At 40.5% G+C, this 18419-nt stretch overlaps 1 protein-coding gene across 2 annotated transcripts; it reads left to right on the forward strand.

Moving 5' to 3' along the window:
* Positions 1 to 1014: 1014 nt before the first annotated feature.
* Positions 1015 to 17335, forward strand: pkp1a (plakophilin 1a). 2 transcript variants are annotated; one of them, XM_085443498.1, is made up of 15 exons: positions 1015 to 1400; positions 2171 to 2289; positions 5363 to 5536; positions 5630 to 5814; positions 5964 to 6093; positions 6642 to 6849; positions 7083 to 7251; positions 7424 to 7541; positions 12205 to 12366; positions 12448 to 12612; positions 13916 to 14069; positions 14171 to 14357; positions 14443 to 14527; positions 15127 to 15230; positions 15382 to 17335. In XM_085443498.1, the coding sequence occupies exons 1-14, from the start codon at positions 1220 to 1222 to the stop codon at positions 15196 to 15198; spliced, it is 2109 nt and encodes a 702-aa protein (XP_085299624.1). In that variant the 5' UTR covers positions 1015 to 1219; the 3' UTR covers positions 15199 to 15230; positions 15382 to 17335. The 2 variants fall into 2 exon arrangements, with proteins under 2 accessions (XP_085299624.1, XP_085299625.1); XM_085443499.1 differs by having other exon boundaries at positions 15386 to 17335.
* The last annotated feature ends 1084 nt before the right edge of the window (positions 17336 to 18419 follow it).

The following is an 18419-nucleotide window of genomic DNA, read 5'->3' on the forward strand; positions in this document are numbered from 1 at the left end:
TGTATATATTTATTTAGATTTAGATTTCTTCATACATTCTTATATAGTTCTATATTGTGTATTGTGTATTTTGTTGTACAGTTATTTTATTTTCAACTTTAATTTATATATTTTATCTTATTCTCCCCAGTTAAATTTACCCTTCATTCTAATTTGTGTTGTACAGTTATTTCATTTTTAACCTTAATTTATATTTTATTCCTTCCTAGTTAAATTTACCCTTTTTAATTTTTCATATTTATTTCCTATCTTATTCATAGCCTTTTCCTTTTTTGTTTTCTTTAGGTCACGAGCAGTTGTCCAAGCATTTCACTACATATCGTACTGTGTATGACTGTGTACGTGACAAATAAAATTTGAATTTGAATTTGAATTTGAATTTAAAGATATAAAATAATGGCACATTTGACCTCTGGTGTGTGTGTGTGTGTGTGTGTGTGAGAGTGATTGAGAGTGAGAGAGAGAAAACTACTTAATAAAAACTGTTTAAACCTGATAGTTGTTACTAAACATTTAAACGAATTATGCTACACAATGAAATTAAATAATACTCAAAATGATGTCAAGTGTACTTATATAAAGCCTTTAACAGGGCAACAAAATTCTGCACTTTTTTTTATTGAACTAAAAACATGTTGAAGTACGTTTAAAAGCGACGTTGCTGTCTTGGAGGAGGTTTGCTGTCATCAGACATGGAGAAAAATGAAAAACGTTTCAGGATGAAACACTAATGTTTTCGTGCTGGTGGAGACCGGCCGGACTCTCACGTCTCAGCCTGGTTATAAGCATTTCTTTTTCCAACAGGGTTTATCATAGTTCCTTGACACGATGCAAGACAGACAACATTTCCTCGAGTGGCAGTTGCAACGCTAAACAGGCTGAACATGCTCCTGTACGGTTGTTTGTTTGGTTTTTAATTCTCTATTTTCAATTTTAAGAAGAGCAACATTAGCGCCCCCCCCCCCCGCACGTATACCGAGTACTGCGCAGTGGAACTCCTGCCTTTCTCGGCTCCTCCTTGCACACCACACCTTTCTGTGAACTCTCCCGGCCGGGCGCGGTTCCCAGGGTGGAGTTATACCGCCACTGCTCCGAGAACAACCATACTTAGCGCGGCCGTTACAGCTGTCGGTGCACTTTTTATTTTCCCTCCGGGCCTGCGCTTCTCTGGAAGCCCGTTCTGTCGATCCGTTCACAAGAGGGGCGCTGAGTTGGGAAGATGATGGCTCCGGAGCCGCTGCGATCAGCGACAACCATCCGGGTCGCGGAGGATACTTCGCTCGCGCTGCCCTCCGACAACAAGTTGCGGTCGGGACAGCAGCGCGTGCTGGACCAGGTCCACAGCATTAAGAGGAGCAAGTCCAAACACGGCAAGAGTGTCAGAGCTCCTTCTCCTACAAGTATGGAAATAAGTTTCTACAACTATAATAAAACAAAAAAACAAAACCCAACGTGTCTGTGGGGCTCGTAAACTGAGCGTTGTGTTACCTGAGTAAGATGCGTCACACAACTTCCATTGAAGTAGCACCGCTAACGGGCTCGACGTGCTTTTTTAAAATGTGCCACGTTATCCTTTCCTTTTTATTTCTTTCCTTATTTTTGTATAACTTCACAGGCGCATCTAAGTTGTAGGTTGGAAAGTAGGTGGTTCAAATATGTTTCGAGGCTTTTTGGTATCAAAGTGACAGTTTTGTTTAAAAAAAGAAAAGAAAAAAGACCCGCTGTGTGACACTAGCAGGTTCCAGCAGGCGTGAGAAAGGCGTAATGACGATTGTTGACGTAAGAATTTCTTCTGAAAATGGGTTGAAACTGCGCTGTAGGAAGATTTTACCCTTTAACAAACACTCGATTGTAAATGGGGAGAAATCAAAGCCGGAGTTGCGGACGCACCTCCGGCTATCAGGTTGCCTTCTTCAGTGTGCAGCTGCTTTGTAATGTTTGAGTTACTTCTAGGATCTTAATTACCTTCAGTTGTTGTTTGCTGTTATCTAAAAGGACTTGTTCACTTGTAGCCTCCGTGTGACACTCAGTGATTGTGTGTGTGTGTGTGTGTGGGGGGGGGGGGTTCAAGTTTCTGCTTTTTGTCATCATTCATACATACATACATACATACAAATTATTATTATTTTGTAAAAGTGTGTGTGTCTCATATCTTTCTTTTTTTAAACAGGTCCACCTCTGCCGTCTTTCACAAAACAAACAGATTTCGCCTCGTTCAGATATTCTCCATCCAAAGCAAATGGCACCTTCCGCAGCAAATCCACTATGTCTGCTGGCACCACGAAGGAGGTAATTACAGCAGCGCACAAACCTTTCCCAGCAACAGACTGCTTATGCTCAACATGTTTATTTTTGCTCGTTATGTTCACACAGAAACAAATTAATTTGGCTGCTTCCCTGTTAGCAAGGTGGCTGCCACAGCAGATGGATCTGCATATTTGATTGAGAGCTGATTTTATTTTATTTTTTTAAACCAGATGCTCTTCCTGTAAAACGTGTGTCTCTTTCACTAGAGATCTTTGCTTATCTTATCAGAGCCAATAATATGACTAAATCTGCATCATGTTAAAGACACTGCTGAATTCTTGCTGAACTAAATGCCTTTTGGTTTCCAGCTTCTTTAAACAGATATATGCAAGATTGTTTTTGGTTATCTTGTAATTCTCGACAAGAAAAGCAAAAAACAAAATAGATGCTTCCACAAATGTCTGCCCATTTCCAATGTGTGCGTTTACAAGTCGGGGTGTATTTGTGTGTGTGGCATTTCTGTGCCCCACCCTTCAAAATGAGGGGGTTTATGTTTTGAAACTCAACTGTGAGAAATTTAGGGTTGATGGAGCAATTGGATGCAATCTTAAATTCAAGGAGGATGCCTATTAGTCCATATGTTAGTGTTGACACCAAACGGGAAGGCTCGCTCAGTCACTGGTGATTTACGACATTGTTTTAGGAAATGATGATACTGGCTGACGACTCTGTAGCTACACGGGTCTCCTGGTGTTCATGCCTGAGGTCATCTCAATCCATACAATGTTCTCTTGTACCGAAAACCCTGAAAAAAATATGCACGTTTTCTGCTCGTTCGTTTTTCTTCTCACAAATCGGAGTGTATTTTTGCGCTGGTGTGAATCTGTTGTTTTTGAATGTTGTTCTGTGAGTCTTGCCAGGAGCAGTCGGGGTGAAACAACTCATTTACAATACCGAACTATTTGAAATTCCATAGCTAAGTGTAGTGCTCATCGTTCTTGGTGTGTGTTTGTGTGTGTGTGTGTTTTAATATTTGTTTGCTGCGTGTTGTCCTGATTTGATCTGACAGTGAGTTGAGGAATGCGGCGAGAGTGTGGTGATGTGCTCTTGCTGATGAAGACTCATAATCATCACATCATGAAACACTTATGTCGCAAGGTCGTTTCCAAATAATCCACAGAACAAAAATAACACAAAGTTACTTAGTGAAGAAATTGTATCCAGCAGTTGGAATACAACGTGTTGTCTAGTGCAGCATTTACAGGCACCCAGAAGAAAGTATAACAAACTGAATTACTCACAGTTTTTGTGTTTGTGCGGTTCTCACATTTTTATTAGCTGAATTTGTCATCTATGGATTACCATATTATCACGAAACAGTCGTGCCCATTAAGTTGCAACCTTGCACGCAGTGGACGGACAGGCCACAAAGATATACCGTTAATGTCTTTGATGCAGATAACAACTTTTTTTCTGTATCTCGGGAGCCACCTCGGTCTCAGTTTGATGGGACTTGAACTGAGCTTTTACAGTTCTGTTGGTGGTTGTAGCCGCTTAGGAGCTCAATCTGCTCATTTTAAGGGCGCAGGTTCGATGCCTGGCTGCTCCAGTTTTTAGTCTGCGTGGGGTTCAGTGTTGTTTGGCAGTATGGTGAACCCAAAGTTGCTCTCTGATGTGTTCATCGGAGTATGAAAGTGTGTAAGTTTTAGATAGGTGTAGAATAAAGTCCTTGTATGAATGGGTGAAGGAGGTGTGTTATATAAAGCGCTTTGCGAGTAGAAAAGTCCTACATAAGAAGCAGCCCATTTACCCTTTTTTTTCCAGTTTCTTTGCTGTTTTTTTCCAGATAAGTTGGCTAACCTGTTATAACTCTGCACCACTCGACTATAATAATAATACCTGTGCTGTTTGATAGGGCTTCTTTCTGGCAACACCACATACAGTAAATCTGTGTTAATCCCAGGTATAATCTCTCCTCGTAACAGAAAACAATAAAGCCATTTTTTTATTAGTCTAGTGCCAGAATAGAAGCATTGTACTGTTTGTCTCTGTATTCTGGACGTGCTGAGTTTGCATTTGTCCACATTGTCCTGTGTATGAAAGGTTCTCGTGGCTCACTCAGGCTGTAGCTGCATGAAGGGAGCACTGTGAGAATAAACACACTATCTTCTCTTATCAAGTGTACTGTTGACATATCTTTCTTTCACCATGTTTTTACTGCCTGCTATCATGGCTGACGTATGGATGGTAACTCAGCAACCAGTCCAGTTAGGAACAGGAACGAGCTAAAGACCAATAAGAAAATTCATGTGTGTACCCGGAGCGCCTGCTCCACCTGTAGCAGGTCCTCCTTCATAATAAACTCTGCGATTGAAAAGAGTGAGCTGAGGCTGTTTGGTTTTGTGGTCGTGTAAAGGCGAGGTTTTTCATTTCCTCCTTTCTGTATTTTTTTTCAAGCCAATAGGAGACGAGCATTTAATTTGGTGGATGACTAATCAGTGAAGCATTAGTGAGACATGTTGGGTCCTTACTTTATGGGAAAGCTTGTCAAGTGTGTTTTACATGTGAACAAACGCACACACTGTCGTGCCCATGCACACACTTCATAGATTTCATTTATTATCCTTTTAATTTTGCACTCTTAAATGATGCACAATTATGAGATTAAGCTGGCAATTACATCAAGATCGTGAATACAGGTTTAGCAGGTGCTCAGTCTCACTTGTGCACACAAAGCTCCTCTGTTTGCTCCAATGTATCATCAGTCTTAGAACAGAAATGGCTTGGGTTAGTCTCAAATGACGGATATTTTGCTACATTCGCACGTATGGTCGTTTGCTTTATTCTACAGGTTTCCTGAGTGTAAACCGAGAAAAGGGAGGATAGGAAGTGGCACGCAGGCTTTGTGTCAGTTGAAATTTTCCTGTTTTGGGTTTCCGGGGATCTTTGAAAACTGTTCTTGTGGGAAACCAGGTTACTTACCTTACAGAGAAGCCTTGAAGTTAAGATGTTGTGGAGTTTTGCAATGTGTCATTTGTATCTCTGTACTTTTGGAAAACCAACGATGCAAATGTTGCTTGGACAGTAAGTAAATCTCTCTCTTTTGACAATGCAGACGAGTCGTACTCTATCCACTAGAAATTCTGGAGGAAGATATATGAGTACCTCCGGTGTTTGGGAAGAGAATATCAGTGCCTCCACCTGGCCAAAGACTCCCAATGGGATAAAACCCAGTAAGAGTGACCCTGCCTTGGCTCCACCTTTTTCTCCTGCCACTGGACCTGGCATGGTGATCATTTTGTGTTTTACATTTTTTCTGTTCTGCGTAGTTCACATAGAAGTACCAACAAAATGTTCTAAACTATTTTTTGTTGCTTTCTAGAGAATAAAAGGACAGATGGCACAGGGCCAAAGCACCTTTCAAACTCGAACAAACAGACACAGTGTTTCATCAGTGACTAACGGTAATGCGATCACCAGCAGCCAGTCGCGCATAGTCCGGATGCCCTCCACCCAGTCGCAACATGAGGGCAAGATGGGTACCATCAAAATGGAGAGTAAATCAATGTAAGGTCACCTTTATTCTGGCATTAAAATGTAGCTTAATATATATTTTAAAACTTGAAATTAAATCCAGACTGTTTACTAAACTCAGAAGAGCGTATTTCTTTTCTAATTTCCTACCCTTGCCTACATTCCTGGGTGTGTTTCTCCAGGATGAACAATCCAGACCTGACCCTAAAGGAGGCTGTAGAGTTTTTGGGTAGCAGTGAGGAAAGTTACCAGCAGTGGGGAGCAACATTCATCCAACACACCACCTACACCGACGAGTCTGCCAAATCAGAGGTCCGAGCAGGCACACAGAAGATTACTGTACATGCTTATTGTGAAGAGAAACACGCACTCTGTATAGTACAGAGTTATTATAGTTTTGTATTTTTAATTATTTAATTAATTAAATTAAAAAAGTAATTTAATTAATTATTTTAATTTCTAATTAGCTATTATTTTTATTATATCTTGACTTTCTGTTTTTAATTCAGTTTAGTTTTAGTTGGTTTTGAGAGTAATGAGGCTTTTTAAGAAAACAATTCACTTCAGTTTTTATTGGTTTGCATCATCAGGCCAGAAGTTATTAGAGAGAACATCCTGGTACTTTATTTACTTAAAAAAATATGATCCTCTCATGTTCCCATACGCAAAGCTTATGCACACGTGTGATGCACTTTAAATAAAAATGCATGAGCATCTATTAGTTTCTGAAAATAGGTGACTATAAGCAATGCTAATGCATGATTTGCATACTACTAAGTAATGAGCTTGTAACTGCTTTTGCTTTCATATCACATCAAAAAATTCTCTCCACCTCTCCGCTTTGTATTTCTGTGTTGCAGGTTTTCCAACTCGGGGGCATTCCTACTCTGGTGGCCCTGCTGAGAAGCGGCAATCCTCAGGTGTGCCAGGTTGCTGCTGGAGCTCTGAGGAACCTGGTGTTCAAGAACCAAAATAACAAACTGGAGGTTCAGCGCTGTGGTGGTATAGCGAAGGCCCTTCAGCTGCTAAAGGAAACAGATTCTACTGAGACCCAGAAACAAATTACCGGTAGGAACTTTGACTGAGATAGAAGACACTGACATATCATATAGAAACAGAAATGAGGTAGTAGTGATTCCAGTAATAATACAGACAAATGCAAAAAAAAAAAAAAAAAGAAGTGAAATAGAGCGAACCAATTTGATGATGGATGAAATGCCCAGAAAAACAAATGGACTGTCTGGCTTTAAACAAAACTAAACACCGGTTGCATGTATTCTCCTTTGGTTGCCATATTATAGGCCTGCTGTGGAACCTGTCCTCTGCCAACGAGCTGAAGGAAGAGCTTGCAGCTACAGCACTGCCCGCCCTGACTCAATGTGTGGTGGTGCCTTACACAAGCTTGTCAGACAGCGGTCCGAGTAGCTACATTGACCCCTCTGTCTTCAGCTCTGCCACAGGGTGCCTGCGGTAAGAATAAGTCTTTGTAATGACAGCGATCAGTCAGTTAATATCTTTTATACAGTGGCTATAAAAGGGATTTATATATGTTATACCATCTGTTTTCACTTAATTTAAGGGATCACGTATGTATATTTATATGTATGTACACGCTGCAATGATGATTTCATGGTGGTTGCAGGAACTTGAGCTCTGGTCGGGGTGGACAGAGGCAGGCAATGAGAAGCTGTCCTGGCCTTATCGACTCCCTCATGAGTTACATGAAGTCCTGTGTGGCAGAGCAAAACCCCGATGACTCGGTAACCACTTAAACACACAGTTAACTCTTTTATTACCAACAATTCAACCTTTTCCCATCAGTTACAAGTATTCATAACTTTTTCACTGGTAGTCTAATGATTCCCATATAACAGTACATAATCGGGCCGTGTGGCCAAAATGCAGAGTTTGTTTTGTCTGCTGTCGTCATCGCATCAGTAAAATCAGTAGAGCTGAAACAGTTAATTGATTTTTCAGAGACGTCAGTGACAGAAAGTTAACCAGTAACCGATTAATGATAATTTAGCAAATTGGTTATTAGTCTTTGTTGATATATTGATTATATTGTTTTTGTCATTGTAAACTGTCTTTCAGTTCTGCTTGTAGAGCTAATCGGTATTGAAGATAAGAGATAAGATAAGATAAGACTTTATTGATCCCACAACAGGGAAATTTTTGCATCACCTCAGCTCAGGTACAGATATCAGAAGAAAATACAAAAATACAAATAAGTGCAATCAATGAAAAAAAAAGTAAGATAATACACTACATACAGCACACACAGTATGTGATTATGGATATGGTTGGAAATATGCAAGACATAAACTGTATAGCTTGACATAACTATTGTACCACTACTATTCCTATTTATAGATACACACACATGTACACACTAAATATACATATGTATACATATACATACATATATACCTGCACACGTCCATACACATGGAGGGTCCATTATGCATGAAGTGAAGTGGTGGATGTTCAGTGTCCAGTGACTTATGACATCGTGATTCAGGAGTTATGGAGTCTAACTGCTGTTGGGATGAATGATCTGTGAAAGCGCTCCTTCCTGCAGCGAGGGTGTTTCAGTCTCTGGCTAAAGGAGCTGCTCAGCCCACTCACAGACTCATGCAGTGGGTGATGTGGGTTGTTCATGATGGATGTCAGCTTTACTAACATCCTCCTCTCGCCAACCACCTCCACAGACTCCAGGGGACATCCCAGCACGGAGCTAGACCTCCGCACCTGTTTGTCAATCCTGCTCCTGTCCCTGTCCGTGCATCCACTCCCCCAGCAGGCCACTGCATAGAAAAGGGCAGATGCTACCACAGTGTCATAGTATGTCCTTAACAGAGTCCTACAGAATAAATAACAGAGTCCTGCAGACTCCGAAGGACCTCAGTCTCCTCAGCAGGTGGAGTCGACTCTGGCCCCTCTTATACAGGACGTCTGTATTTGTAGTAGGGCTGCCACAAACGATTGTTTTGACAGTCGACTAGTCACCGATTATTTTTGCGATTAGTCGACTAATCAGATCATCATCCATTGGAGTAAAACGTACAGCTTATTGCACCAGCAGCATCTGGTCTTATATAACTATCATTAGCTTACAGCTTTAAGTGTTTAAGGTCTGTGCTAACTAAAAATAAAGACAAGATGATAGTTTATTAAATTTTAATGAAATTTGCAGATTGTTTCGGTGAAGTTTAATAAACTCCTTGCTATCTAAAATATAACAGGACACCGGAGTAAATTCTCCAGCATCTCACACTTCTGATAATCAGCTGTCTGCTTGACATTTATTCAGCTGTGTAAAAACTATAACTTTAATCTCAGCCAAACCGATTTACTCAGGAACAAATAAAATACTGAAAAAAGCCAAACAATAACATTTGTAAGTTATCTAAGTGACTTATATATCATGTTTAACCTGAGTAGCGAAAGACGGTGGTGGGTTTGAAAACGATTTGCCCAGAGTCCGGTGTTCTCACGGCTCTAGTTAGTAGTGATGTGCGGATCGATCCTGAAATATCGATTCCTCCGATACCAATCATTTATGTTCTAGAATCGATTCTCACATTAAAATATCGATATTTTAGTAATTTAGAGTAAATTTGTAGTTTATCATTAACAGGAACACAGTGGAAAGAAACTATAACATTCGGATTGTCTACATTCAAAGGAACTACTTCCTCTTCCGCCTTTCATAGTCATGTGCGAAATACGGCTGTATAAATGTCTCGCAGCCCCTTGGCGTGCGCACTCACAACAATGGCTGAGCGTAATTGTGCGGATGTATTTTACCTCCACAAACAGCTGAGCCGTGGTTTGCAATAAATGTGGCAAAAAAAGTGAGGTGTTGTGGCCATACTTGCCAACCTTGAGACCTCAGAATTAGGGAGACATTCAAAAGGGCTGTTTGGGCGGATAAATATATTTTACAGGGTTTATTTATCGGATAAAATACGTTAAATGTCACCGTTATTATTGGCCGGCCCGGAAACAGCGGGGGTGTCCAAATTCAGAGGCTGCTTCCACCTGAGGACCCGCCTTCGCGGTCTAAAGAAAGCCGGGTAGTACGTCACGAGCTCCCTCGGTGGAGTGAAACTCTGCCGTCTGCTCCTTGCTGTCTAAAATATAACCGGACACTGACGTAAACTCTTCTGTTTAATCAGTTTTCTGTTTGACGCTTATTCAGCTGTGTGAAAACCCCGGAGGAACCCTCCCGAGGGAATAATAAAGTTAAATTTAATTTAATCTAATCTAATAACTTTAATCTCAGCCAAACCGATTTACTCACGAACAAATAAAACACTGAAAAAGCCAAACAAGAACATTTTTAAGTTATCAAAGTGACTTGTACATCATGTTTAACCCGAGTGGTGAAAGACCGCGGGGGTTTGAAGACGATGTGTCGGTCGGCTCAGATATTTGAAGTTTACACAGCTACATTCTCACCTGAAAATATGTTAAAAGTTTTTTTGCGACCCAGAAAGAGAAATAAGAGTGATATTAAAACTAAGTCGCTGCCGTCATTGTTGGAAACTGGAATTGGCTGGGCCGCGCTATGAATTCTGCGATATGGTTTTTCAACTTTGTTGTCCAGGTGGAAAATCTGGAGAAAGGTGGGATTCTCCCGGAAAAATCGGGAGGGTTGGCATGTATGGTTGTGGCAACATCACTAACCTTGTCAAACACCTCAGAGTAAATCATATCACAAAATATGACGAGCGTATGTTGAGGCGAACTGAAGAGGAGGAGAGGGACAGGTGCTGCTAGGGTGAGAGTCTCTCACGGAGTCCTTTAGTCCTCCAGGCAGGCAAGGTGTTCAAATAGCACACAACTTTAGTTTTTTTATTTCTATATGATGAACTCTGCATTATTAAGTGATAAGAAGAAGGTATTCTGATGTCCTGTAATCATTATGACGCTATAATTTGAGATACAATAAATAAAATCCGTTTTGTACAAAGTATCGGTATCGGATCAGTATCGTCGATACCACCCTGAATATTACTTGGTATCGGATCGGAAAGGAAATCAGTGGTATCGCACATCACTACTAGTTAGCCTAGCCCCCGGCTAGCTATGGAGCTAGTGGGTAACAGACGTCTCCGAAAACGTCGGAGCGCTTTTGAAAATATGCGGTGTCTTGATAAACTGAGCAGATATTTGAGGTTTACACAGCTACATTCTCGCCTGAAAATATGTTAAACGTTTATTTTGTGGCCCAGAAAGAATAATAAGAGTAATATTAAAACTAACTAGCTGCCGCCATTGTCGGAAACTGAGCAGGGCCGCGATGGGCCGCGCTATGAATTCTGGGACACAGCTTCTTCTTCTTCGGGGTTTAACGGCAGCTGGCATCCTTGTACATGCAGTGCTGCCATCTTCTGTTTCAGTCCGTTATTACACTCTTAAATCCTGCTACTTATTCCTGCGTCTTTTGCGATCTTACAAAGCTTCAAACGACGCGTCGACTATTAAATCAGTCGTCGACGATTTTGATAGTCGACGTAATCGTGACTAGTCGACTAATCGTGGCAGCCCTAATTTGTAGTCCAGTCCAGTTTATTGTTGAGGTGAACACCCAGGTACTTATAAGAGTCCACTATCTCAGTGTCATCAGTGGCATCACCAGCCTCATAATCATTGGGCCCTTCTTTGTCTTTGTGGCTTTATTGTTTTTCTGGTTCACACCAGTTTGTGTGTTTAAATTGTGCGTGAGTGAGCAGTTTTCTGTTTTTGGAATCATATCTTGTGACGAATCCTTGTGTAGTCAAAGTTGTACAACATTTATCTTGCGTCTCCTACAGAATGTAGTCAGTCCAGATTCCAAATGTGTCTTTATGTTTGTTTTTTAAAAGCATACCCATGTGAATGTACATATGCTCACTAAATTACATGCTTATTATGAATCTGTGCGTACCTGTAATTTGTGGACGTTTCAGGTGTGGGTGTGTCCTTAATTCTATGTTTATGTTAATGCAGAGTTTACACAGACTTCATTTCATGAACTAAAGCATAATTAGTGAAAGTGCAGGCAGAGATTATCTCATCGCACAAAGAACATAGAGAAACATAGCGTTACCTTGAATAGAGCTTCCCATTTGATCCAGTTGTAAAACAGTGATCTCATAATAGTATATAAACACAGGTATGTAGTGTTTTTTGTGAAACATGCAAACAAAAAGCACTTTTATATTTACTATTAAGTATGAATTGATGACTGTTATTAGCTATTTTTTTCTACTGCAGTCTAAATATGTTGTCAGCAGACTGACTGTCTTTCTAGTGTCTGACACTAAAACCGTTGTCCAGTTCATCATCAGATAGGTCTGCTATGCTGTTTATGAGTCATAACAGACAAAAGTATGAAAATAAAACCTTTAATGTGAACTCTCTCCTGTTCTTTAGTCCTTGGAGAACTGTGCATGCATCCTCCATAACTTGTCCTACAAACTGGAGCAAGAGTCCCCCGTGAGTTTCATAAACTACAACCCAAGTAGAGATGCCCAACACGAGAAAAGCCCCACAATTGGATGCTTCAGCCCTAAGAGCAGCAAGGCCCAAAAGACGGTGGGCACTAAGCACAATGCCTGTAGACTATTTTGTTTGTTGGAGTCTTTCATTTAAACTTGCCTTCTCTGCTTCTCTCAGTTCTCCTTTGATACTGTGGATGCTAGCCCCCCATCAGGTGTTAAGTGGTTGTCCCATCCCAAAGCTATAGACACCTACCTGTCCCTCCTGGAATCGTCCGAGAACAAAGCCACTCTAGAGGCCTGCTGTGGTGCTCTGCAGAACCTCACTGCCAGCAAGGGAAACGTGAGTACGAAGAAGTTAATTATTAGGATTATGGTGTTACTCTGTAACTGGATTAGCTCAGGTTGATTTATGAAAGAGGAAAGATGTGAAAGTTTTGTGAGAAAGGGTGGAGTTGTCTTTGTATTTCAGGTTTGTAGATGAATTTCACTTGTTTTACAACACAAAACATCTACACGTTAGTTAACCGTGTAAGTCACAACATAATGTAATGAGCTATTGAGCACATTTATACATATACATACATGCATGTTTCTCTGATTCTTTTAAAAGAAACTGTACATGCAACAAATGGCAAGTTGCCCTGTGTGACATTCATACTCCAATCGATATAATTCTTTAACTCTTTTGAAAAGTGTTTTCAAGCCTCTTCAGGCACCAGTTGTAAGGATCTGTTTTTCCCCTTTGTCCTGTGCAGAGCTCTAAACCGTCTTATCATTTTCTTTTCTGCTTCACAGTTTAAAGGTGAATCTTGTTCAACCTCTTGCAGTTATTCTCCCATATACAGCGATGTGTGGTTTTGTTGTGTTAGAAGTGAAGAAAGCTATAATCCAGTTATTAGTCACGATTAACTGGTGACAGCAGTGTTTAAACCAGCTGAAGCTGTTCTTAAACTTTCCTCTGCCAGCTCCTTAGTGCAGATTCTGTATAACGTATCAGTGTGGGAATATGTCTGGAGAGTTCAGTGACTGGCGATCCAGCCTCCTCCACACTGGCCTTAACCAAACAGGATGTTTCCTTCAGAGGCAAAGAGCAGCTGAGGCCAGTGTCCCAAGCTGATTCTCCCAACACTGTCTAGAGTTCATGTGTGAAAATGGCACATGGTTACAGACACTACTAAACATTTTGAAGTGAAGAGAAGAGCCTGTTCTTTGACATAAATCTCATATTTCTAACCTCCTTAGACCTGAACTCTTCCACGGCAGCATTTTTAATTTCCCTTTGATATTTGGGCTGATTGGGACCTGATGAATGTAAAAACAAAGAATTACCTGATTTTTTTATTTTTTTTTACCTTATTTTTGTTTCTAAGAAAAATCAGAGCCACATATGAGGATATTCATTTAAAATTTCGATAGAACAGTAGCAGCATAATGTCCTCGTAAGTGGATATCAGGCCCTTGTAGAGCGAAATTGCGTATTTTGGTCTAAATAACCCAAAATGTGATGTCCGCATATGTGGAGGTTAAGAAAGTTTTCAGCAAATTGCCTTTTCCTTAATTCCGTTGTGGGTGTTGTTGATGTTTTTTCCCCTGTGTTAAATAAACACAAAAATTAAATAAATTCCTCTTTGTAACCATTTCAGGGGTCAGATGCTGTGAGCCAAATTTTGGTTAGTAAGTCCAGAGATCTGAGTCAATTTGGACCTCTGCTGAAGCCATCTAACCCGAAGCTTCAGAACACTGCCTTGTCCTTGTTGGGTAACATGTCTCGGACCGACAGTTTGCAAGGCACCATGGGTAAGAAGTAGGATAATGGTAGCGCACAAAAGACTTTGACTATCCAGTTTTCAGATATGCAAGTTTAGTCCACATACAATTGATTTGCTGTTTTCTTTTAGCAAAGCAGATCTTGCCTCAGCTCGGAGAACTCCTGCAGGGTGGGCCCAGTCAGTTGGGAAATTCTGACGAGTCTGTAGCAGCAGCTTGCAACACAGTGCTAAGACTGATGTCAGCAAACAGTGACACCAGCAAGAAGGTCATCAATAATGCCGTTATTCGGTCGCTATTTGACCTCAGTGAAGACAAGTGAGTGTTTTTTTTAAATATCATTTGCAGAGGTGGCAAGCTTCAGCGTGTTTCTATGACCGATGATGACTTCTTTTCTTTTTAGGAAACTTACCAAGGGAAGCAGCGCAGCCTCGCTGCTGCTGTACAGCATATGGCAAGACAAGAATTTGCAAAGCTCTGTGAAAAAGGTAAATTAGAAAAGGGAGAAATGGCCTAATGGTACAGCTGAGGTGACGTTTCAGTGATGTGCTTATTGTCTTTACATTTCATGCTAGTTCATGCTCAAACTTCCTTGCTGGGAGGGCCCAGCTTTATTGGTGGACAAATGGATGGGTGTTTATCATGACTCCTCAGACTCTTCACTTTCCCTTCCCTTCTGCCACACCCAAAACATCAGTGAATAAAGAAACATTAGACTGGAATCCTAGTAGACTTGTTTTCAGTGCTCACGGTTTCATACGGGAGGAGTAATCCGTGGAAAATTGGGGCTGTCGCCCCCACAATAAAAGCCTGAGGTGGAGGATCGAAGGAATATGAGACATTTTCTTTAGATTCATGCAGCTATGTTCACCTTATTAACACTATCTGCACCATTTCTGTCAAAGATTAATGCGTCACTAGTAAAGAAAAAAATGTGACAGATGAGTAGAAAACATTTTTCCCCTCGCCGCTCTAAGTTCAGAGGGCTTCACAATTATTGCAGGGGTGTGTTGCAAACACCACGCGTGTTTGCGGACTAGTGCATCTCTGCAACATCTTTAACTGATGGAATCTATTGAACCCACAGATGGGGTTGACCAAATCAGCCTTCATCAACGACAACATAACCCACGTGGTCTCGCAGCTCGAAGGACAGTGATCGGGCGGGATCGGCAGCAGTAACCGTAAAAGGTACGATTCCAGTTTGAGTGGCTGTATTTGTTCACATTTTCAGACCAGTTGGGATCAAAGCAACATGAAATCTGAAGATGTCTTTTTTTCTCTTTGCCACTCGCTTTTCTTTCTTTTCATTTCCCCTGTGTGCTTGTGCCCGTGCTTGCAGATAGAAACCGACGTGTTCAGACACTGCTGTTGCCACACCCTTCCAACGAAGACAACAAAAAAAGAGAGAAAAATGATGCTTTTTATTAATACCATCTGGATAGAGCCTGACAATTGCTGTTCATTGATTGATGCTTTGTACATATTATAAAGGAAAGAGTGCTTTTAATTTTACAATTAATCCTGTGGTCTGTTTGGAAATGTTTGCCTGTATCTACGTAGGTAGGCTGAGAGTGCTTTAAGACGTGTGTGTAGTGTGTGCTGAAACTGGCTTGTTTTAGGTTGCAAGTCCCCGTACACCAGGCAGCCCCCGTACACCAGGCAGCCACCGTACACCAGGCAGCCACCGTACACCAGGCAGCCACCGTACACCAGGCAGCCACCGTACACCAGGCAGCCACCGTACACCAGGCAGCCACCGTACACCAGGCAGTGTGGATTGACAGTGTTACCTGCAGCAGAATGTTACTTGATTCCCATCACTGTCAAACGTGTCTGCACAACTACGACTACATAACTAAAAGTTATATGCAGAGAGAGGTCTGAGCAGCCAAATATGAAAGCTTTCTGACAAAAATCAAAGAAACAAATATGACTGTATTTGTGGTATAATTGCAGTATGTTGAGAAATATGATTCAAAGAAGGTTGTTTCTTTTAAAAGAATAATAATATATCCCCACCACAGCCCCATTTCTTGATTTCCTTTAGTGAAGGTAATAGATTTTCATGTTGAATGCACTAAGAATACATAAAAAAGGTCCAAGCAAAGATTCACTTTAGCAGTACTTTGATTTTCAAGGTTAGCAAAGAAGCGCTATTTTTAATGTACAAATGCACTTTTATTTTTTATCAACATTCTGTCACCCTAAAGAGTCAAGCACTAGTTCAACATTTAAATGTGTTTACTTGCTTTCTTTGACATTAATATCATGCTTTTGTTTGTACATGAAATAGAAGCTACAACTGGCAGCTCGTTAGCCTAGCATGTAGACTGAAAACAAGCTCAGAGAATAACTCAGTAGTGTCTTCATTATTCATTAAACCACATAAAACAGAATTGTTGACAGTGGAGGTAAATTACCTTCTCTTGTTTCCAGGGTTTGTGCTAACTAAGCTAACTGACTGCTGGCAGTAGCTTCATTATATACAGGACAAAGGTTATCTAACTTTTCAAGCAGCTATTAGCCGTGTATTCAGTTTTGGACTCTATCTTAGTACTGAGTGCTTGTCAATATTCACTTTTTTTAATGCTATATATATTTCTTTTTTAAGTATTGCTTTGTTTTCTTGTGGGGAACAGGGACATGGAAAGACTGGGATGTAGCACACAGCATCTAGCACCCATCACTTTGCCTCACTCATGAACTATGTGTAGAAATTTGAACCAGCAGTAAATTATCAGTCAGCACTGTCAGCAGTTAATTTGCTGGCTGACTCTGAGTGTTCTTTGACCAAATTCAGATAAATGTTGTGGAGACAATGAAGGGGTCATGCCTTCTAACCAGCATTTTAATGAATTACGAACTGCGCACCAGTCGAGGGAAGAGGAGCTGCTTTTACAAGTGTGTCATGTTTAATAGTTGTTTTTATTAAAGCAGCTTACAAAGAGGTTATTTGCAGGATATCTGCCGTCATAACCGAACTGCCTGTTTATTGAACACAGATTTTAAATTTTTGTAAAACTGAAATGCTTTTGGAAAAACCACCATTACACGTCATAAAACATACCTGCCATGAAACACGGTGGCAGGCAGCTATGGGGCTTTCCCAGGGCCACAGGGTACAAGGCAGGGGGCTGTCTTTCTGCTTGGGAAATGGCTGTATTGAGGTTCATTTGATCAATGTCAGTATTTGCTTAGAATGTATATTTTTGAGAAATGTGTGTGTGTGTTTGTGAGGCGCATAAGTAGGAGGCTTGTCTTTCACTCAGAATAAATAAAACATGCCAAAAATATTGCGAGTTTTGTTTTTTGTTAATTTTCCAGCGACCTTTAAAATATGTGATAAATCTATGCATGATTTTCAAAACCGTGAATCACTCTGAAGCGAATGCAATATTCAGAATTGACTGTTGTGAATGAGTAATAATATTTTTCTTTCTTACTGTGCCTTTGTTTTCTGCTGATCCTGGATCAGGCAGGTCTCAACAAGGCTCTTTTGGTCACTGAGTAAATCAGGCGTTTTTTTCTTTTCACCCTTTGAATCCCCAGAGGTTTGTGGGAAAACTGAGACACCAGACTGTTTGGTGGGTTGAGAGCTTGTTTTTTGTTATCAGTAACAACATGACAAACCATTGTCATTATGAGATTTGTCAATCGGAAGAACAAGGTCGCACTGCTGAAACAAGGACGCAAACTGAAAGGCACGGACGTTTTCATTAATGAGCATCTGACACGAAAAAACGCAGACATCGCGAGGAAGGCAAGGCAACTGAAGAAGAACGGTAAAATACAACATACATGGGTAACAAACTGTAAGATTTTCATTAAGCTAAACGGGACACCAGAAGAGGCAAAAGTACTGATAGTGAGGAACATGGAGGATCTGGACAAGTATAACTGACACCAATGTATCAATTACACCAGGAAATGACATGGACACGTTGAAATTAGTTCTTCAACAGAAAGTAATTGATCTAGATTGTGAATATAAGGAGCATAATATAATAGATCCAGAAATAGATTCTGAAAGTAACTTTCTCTCTTCTTTTGTTAAAAATTGTAATTATTTCACTCAGGAACAATATGAAAAAGAAATTAACCTAGACGGGAAGCTCTCATTAATTCACTTTAACAGCAGAAGTATGTACTCTAATTTTGATTTCATTAAGGACTATTTGCAACAATTTTCTCGCCCCTTTAGTGTTATAGCCATCACTGAAACTTGGTTCAATGTCGATAAAGGAATAGATTTTTGTTTGAATGGATATGATTTAAAATACATGAATAGATTAAATAAGGCGGGCGGCGGGGTTGCTATATATGTTCATAACTCTATAAAATATAATGTTGTAACAACTATGTCTATGGCTATTGATG

This window comes from Copadichromis virginalis, linkage group LG20 (assembly GCF_057382275.1).
Source record: "Copadichromis virginalis isolate Kocher_CV1m ecotype Utaka linkage group LG20, C_Virginalis_male_GT1.1, whole genome shotgun sequence".
Lineage (NCBI taxonomy): Eukaryota > Metazoa > Chordata > Actinopteri > Cichliformes > Cichlidae > Copadichromis > Copadichromis virginalis.

Bases quoted from the DNA above. Each gene is read 5' to 3' on its own strand.
- pkp1a (XM_085443498.1), top strand. From the start codon at position 1,220: ATGATGGCTCCGGAGCCGCTGCGATCAGCGACAACCATCCGGGTCGCG. The intron at 2,290-5,362 runs GTAATTACAGCA...TTGACAATGCAG, and splicing joins CTGCTGGCACCACGAAGGAG to ACGAGTCGTACTCTATCCAC. The intron at 5,815-5,963 runs GTAAGGTCACCT...GTGTTTCTCCAG, and splicing joins AAAATGGAGAGTAAATCAAT to GATGAACAATCCAGACCTGA.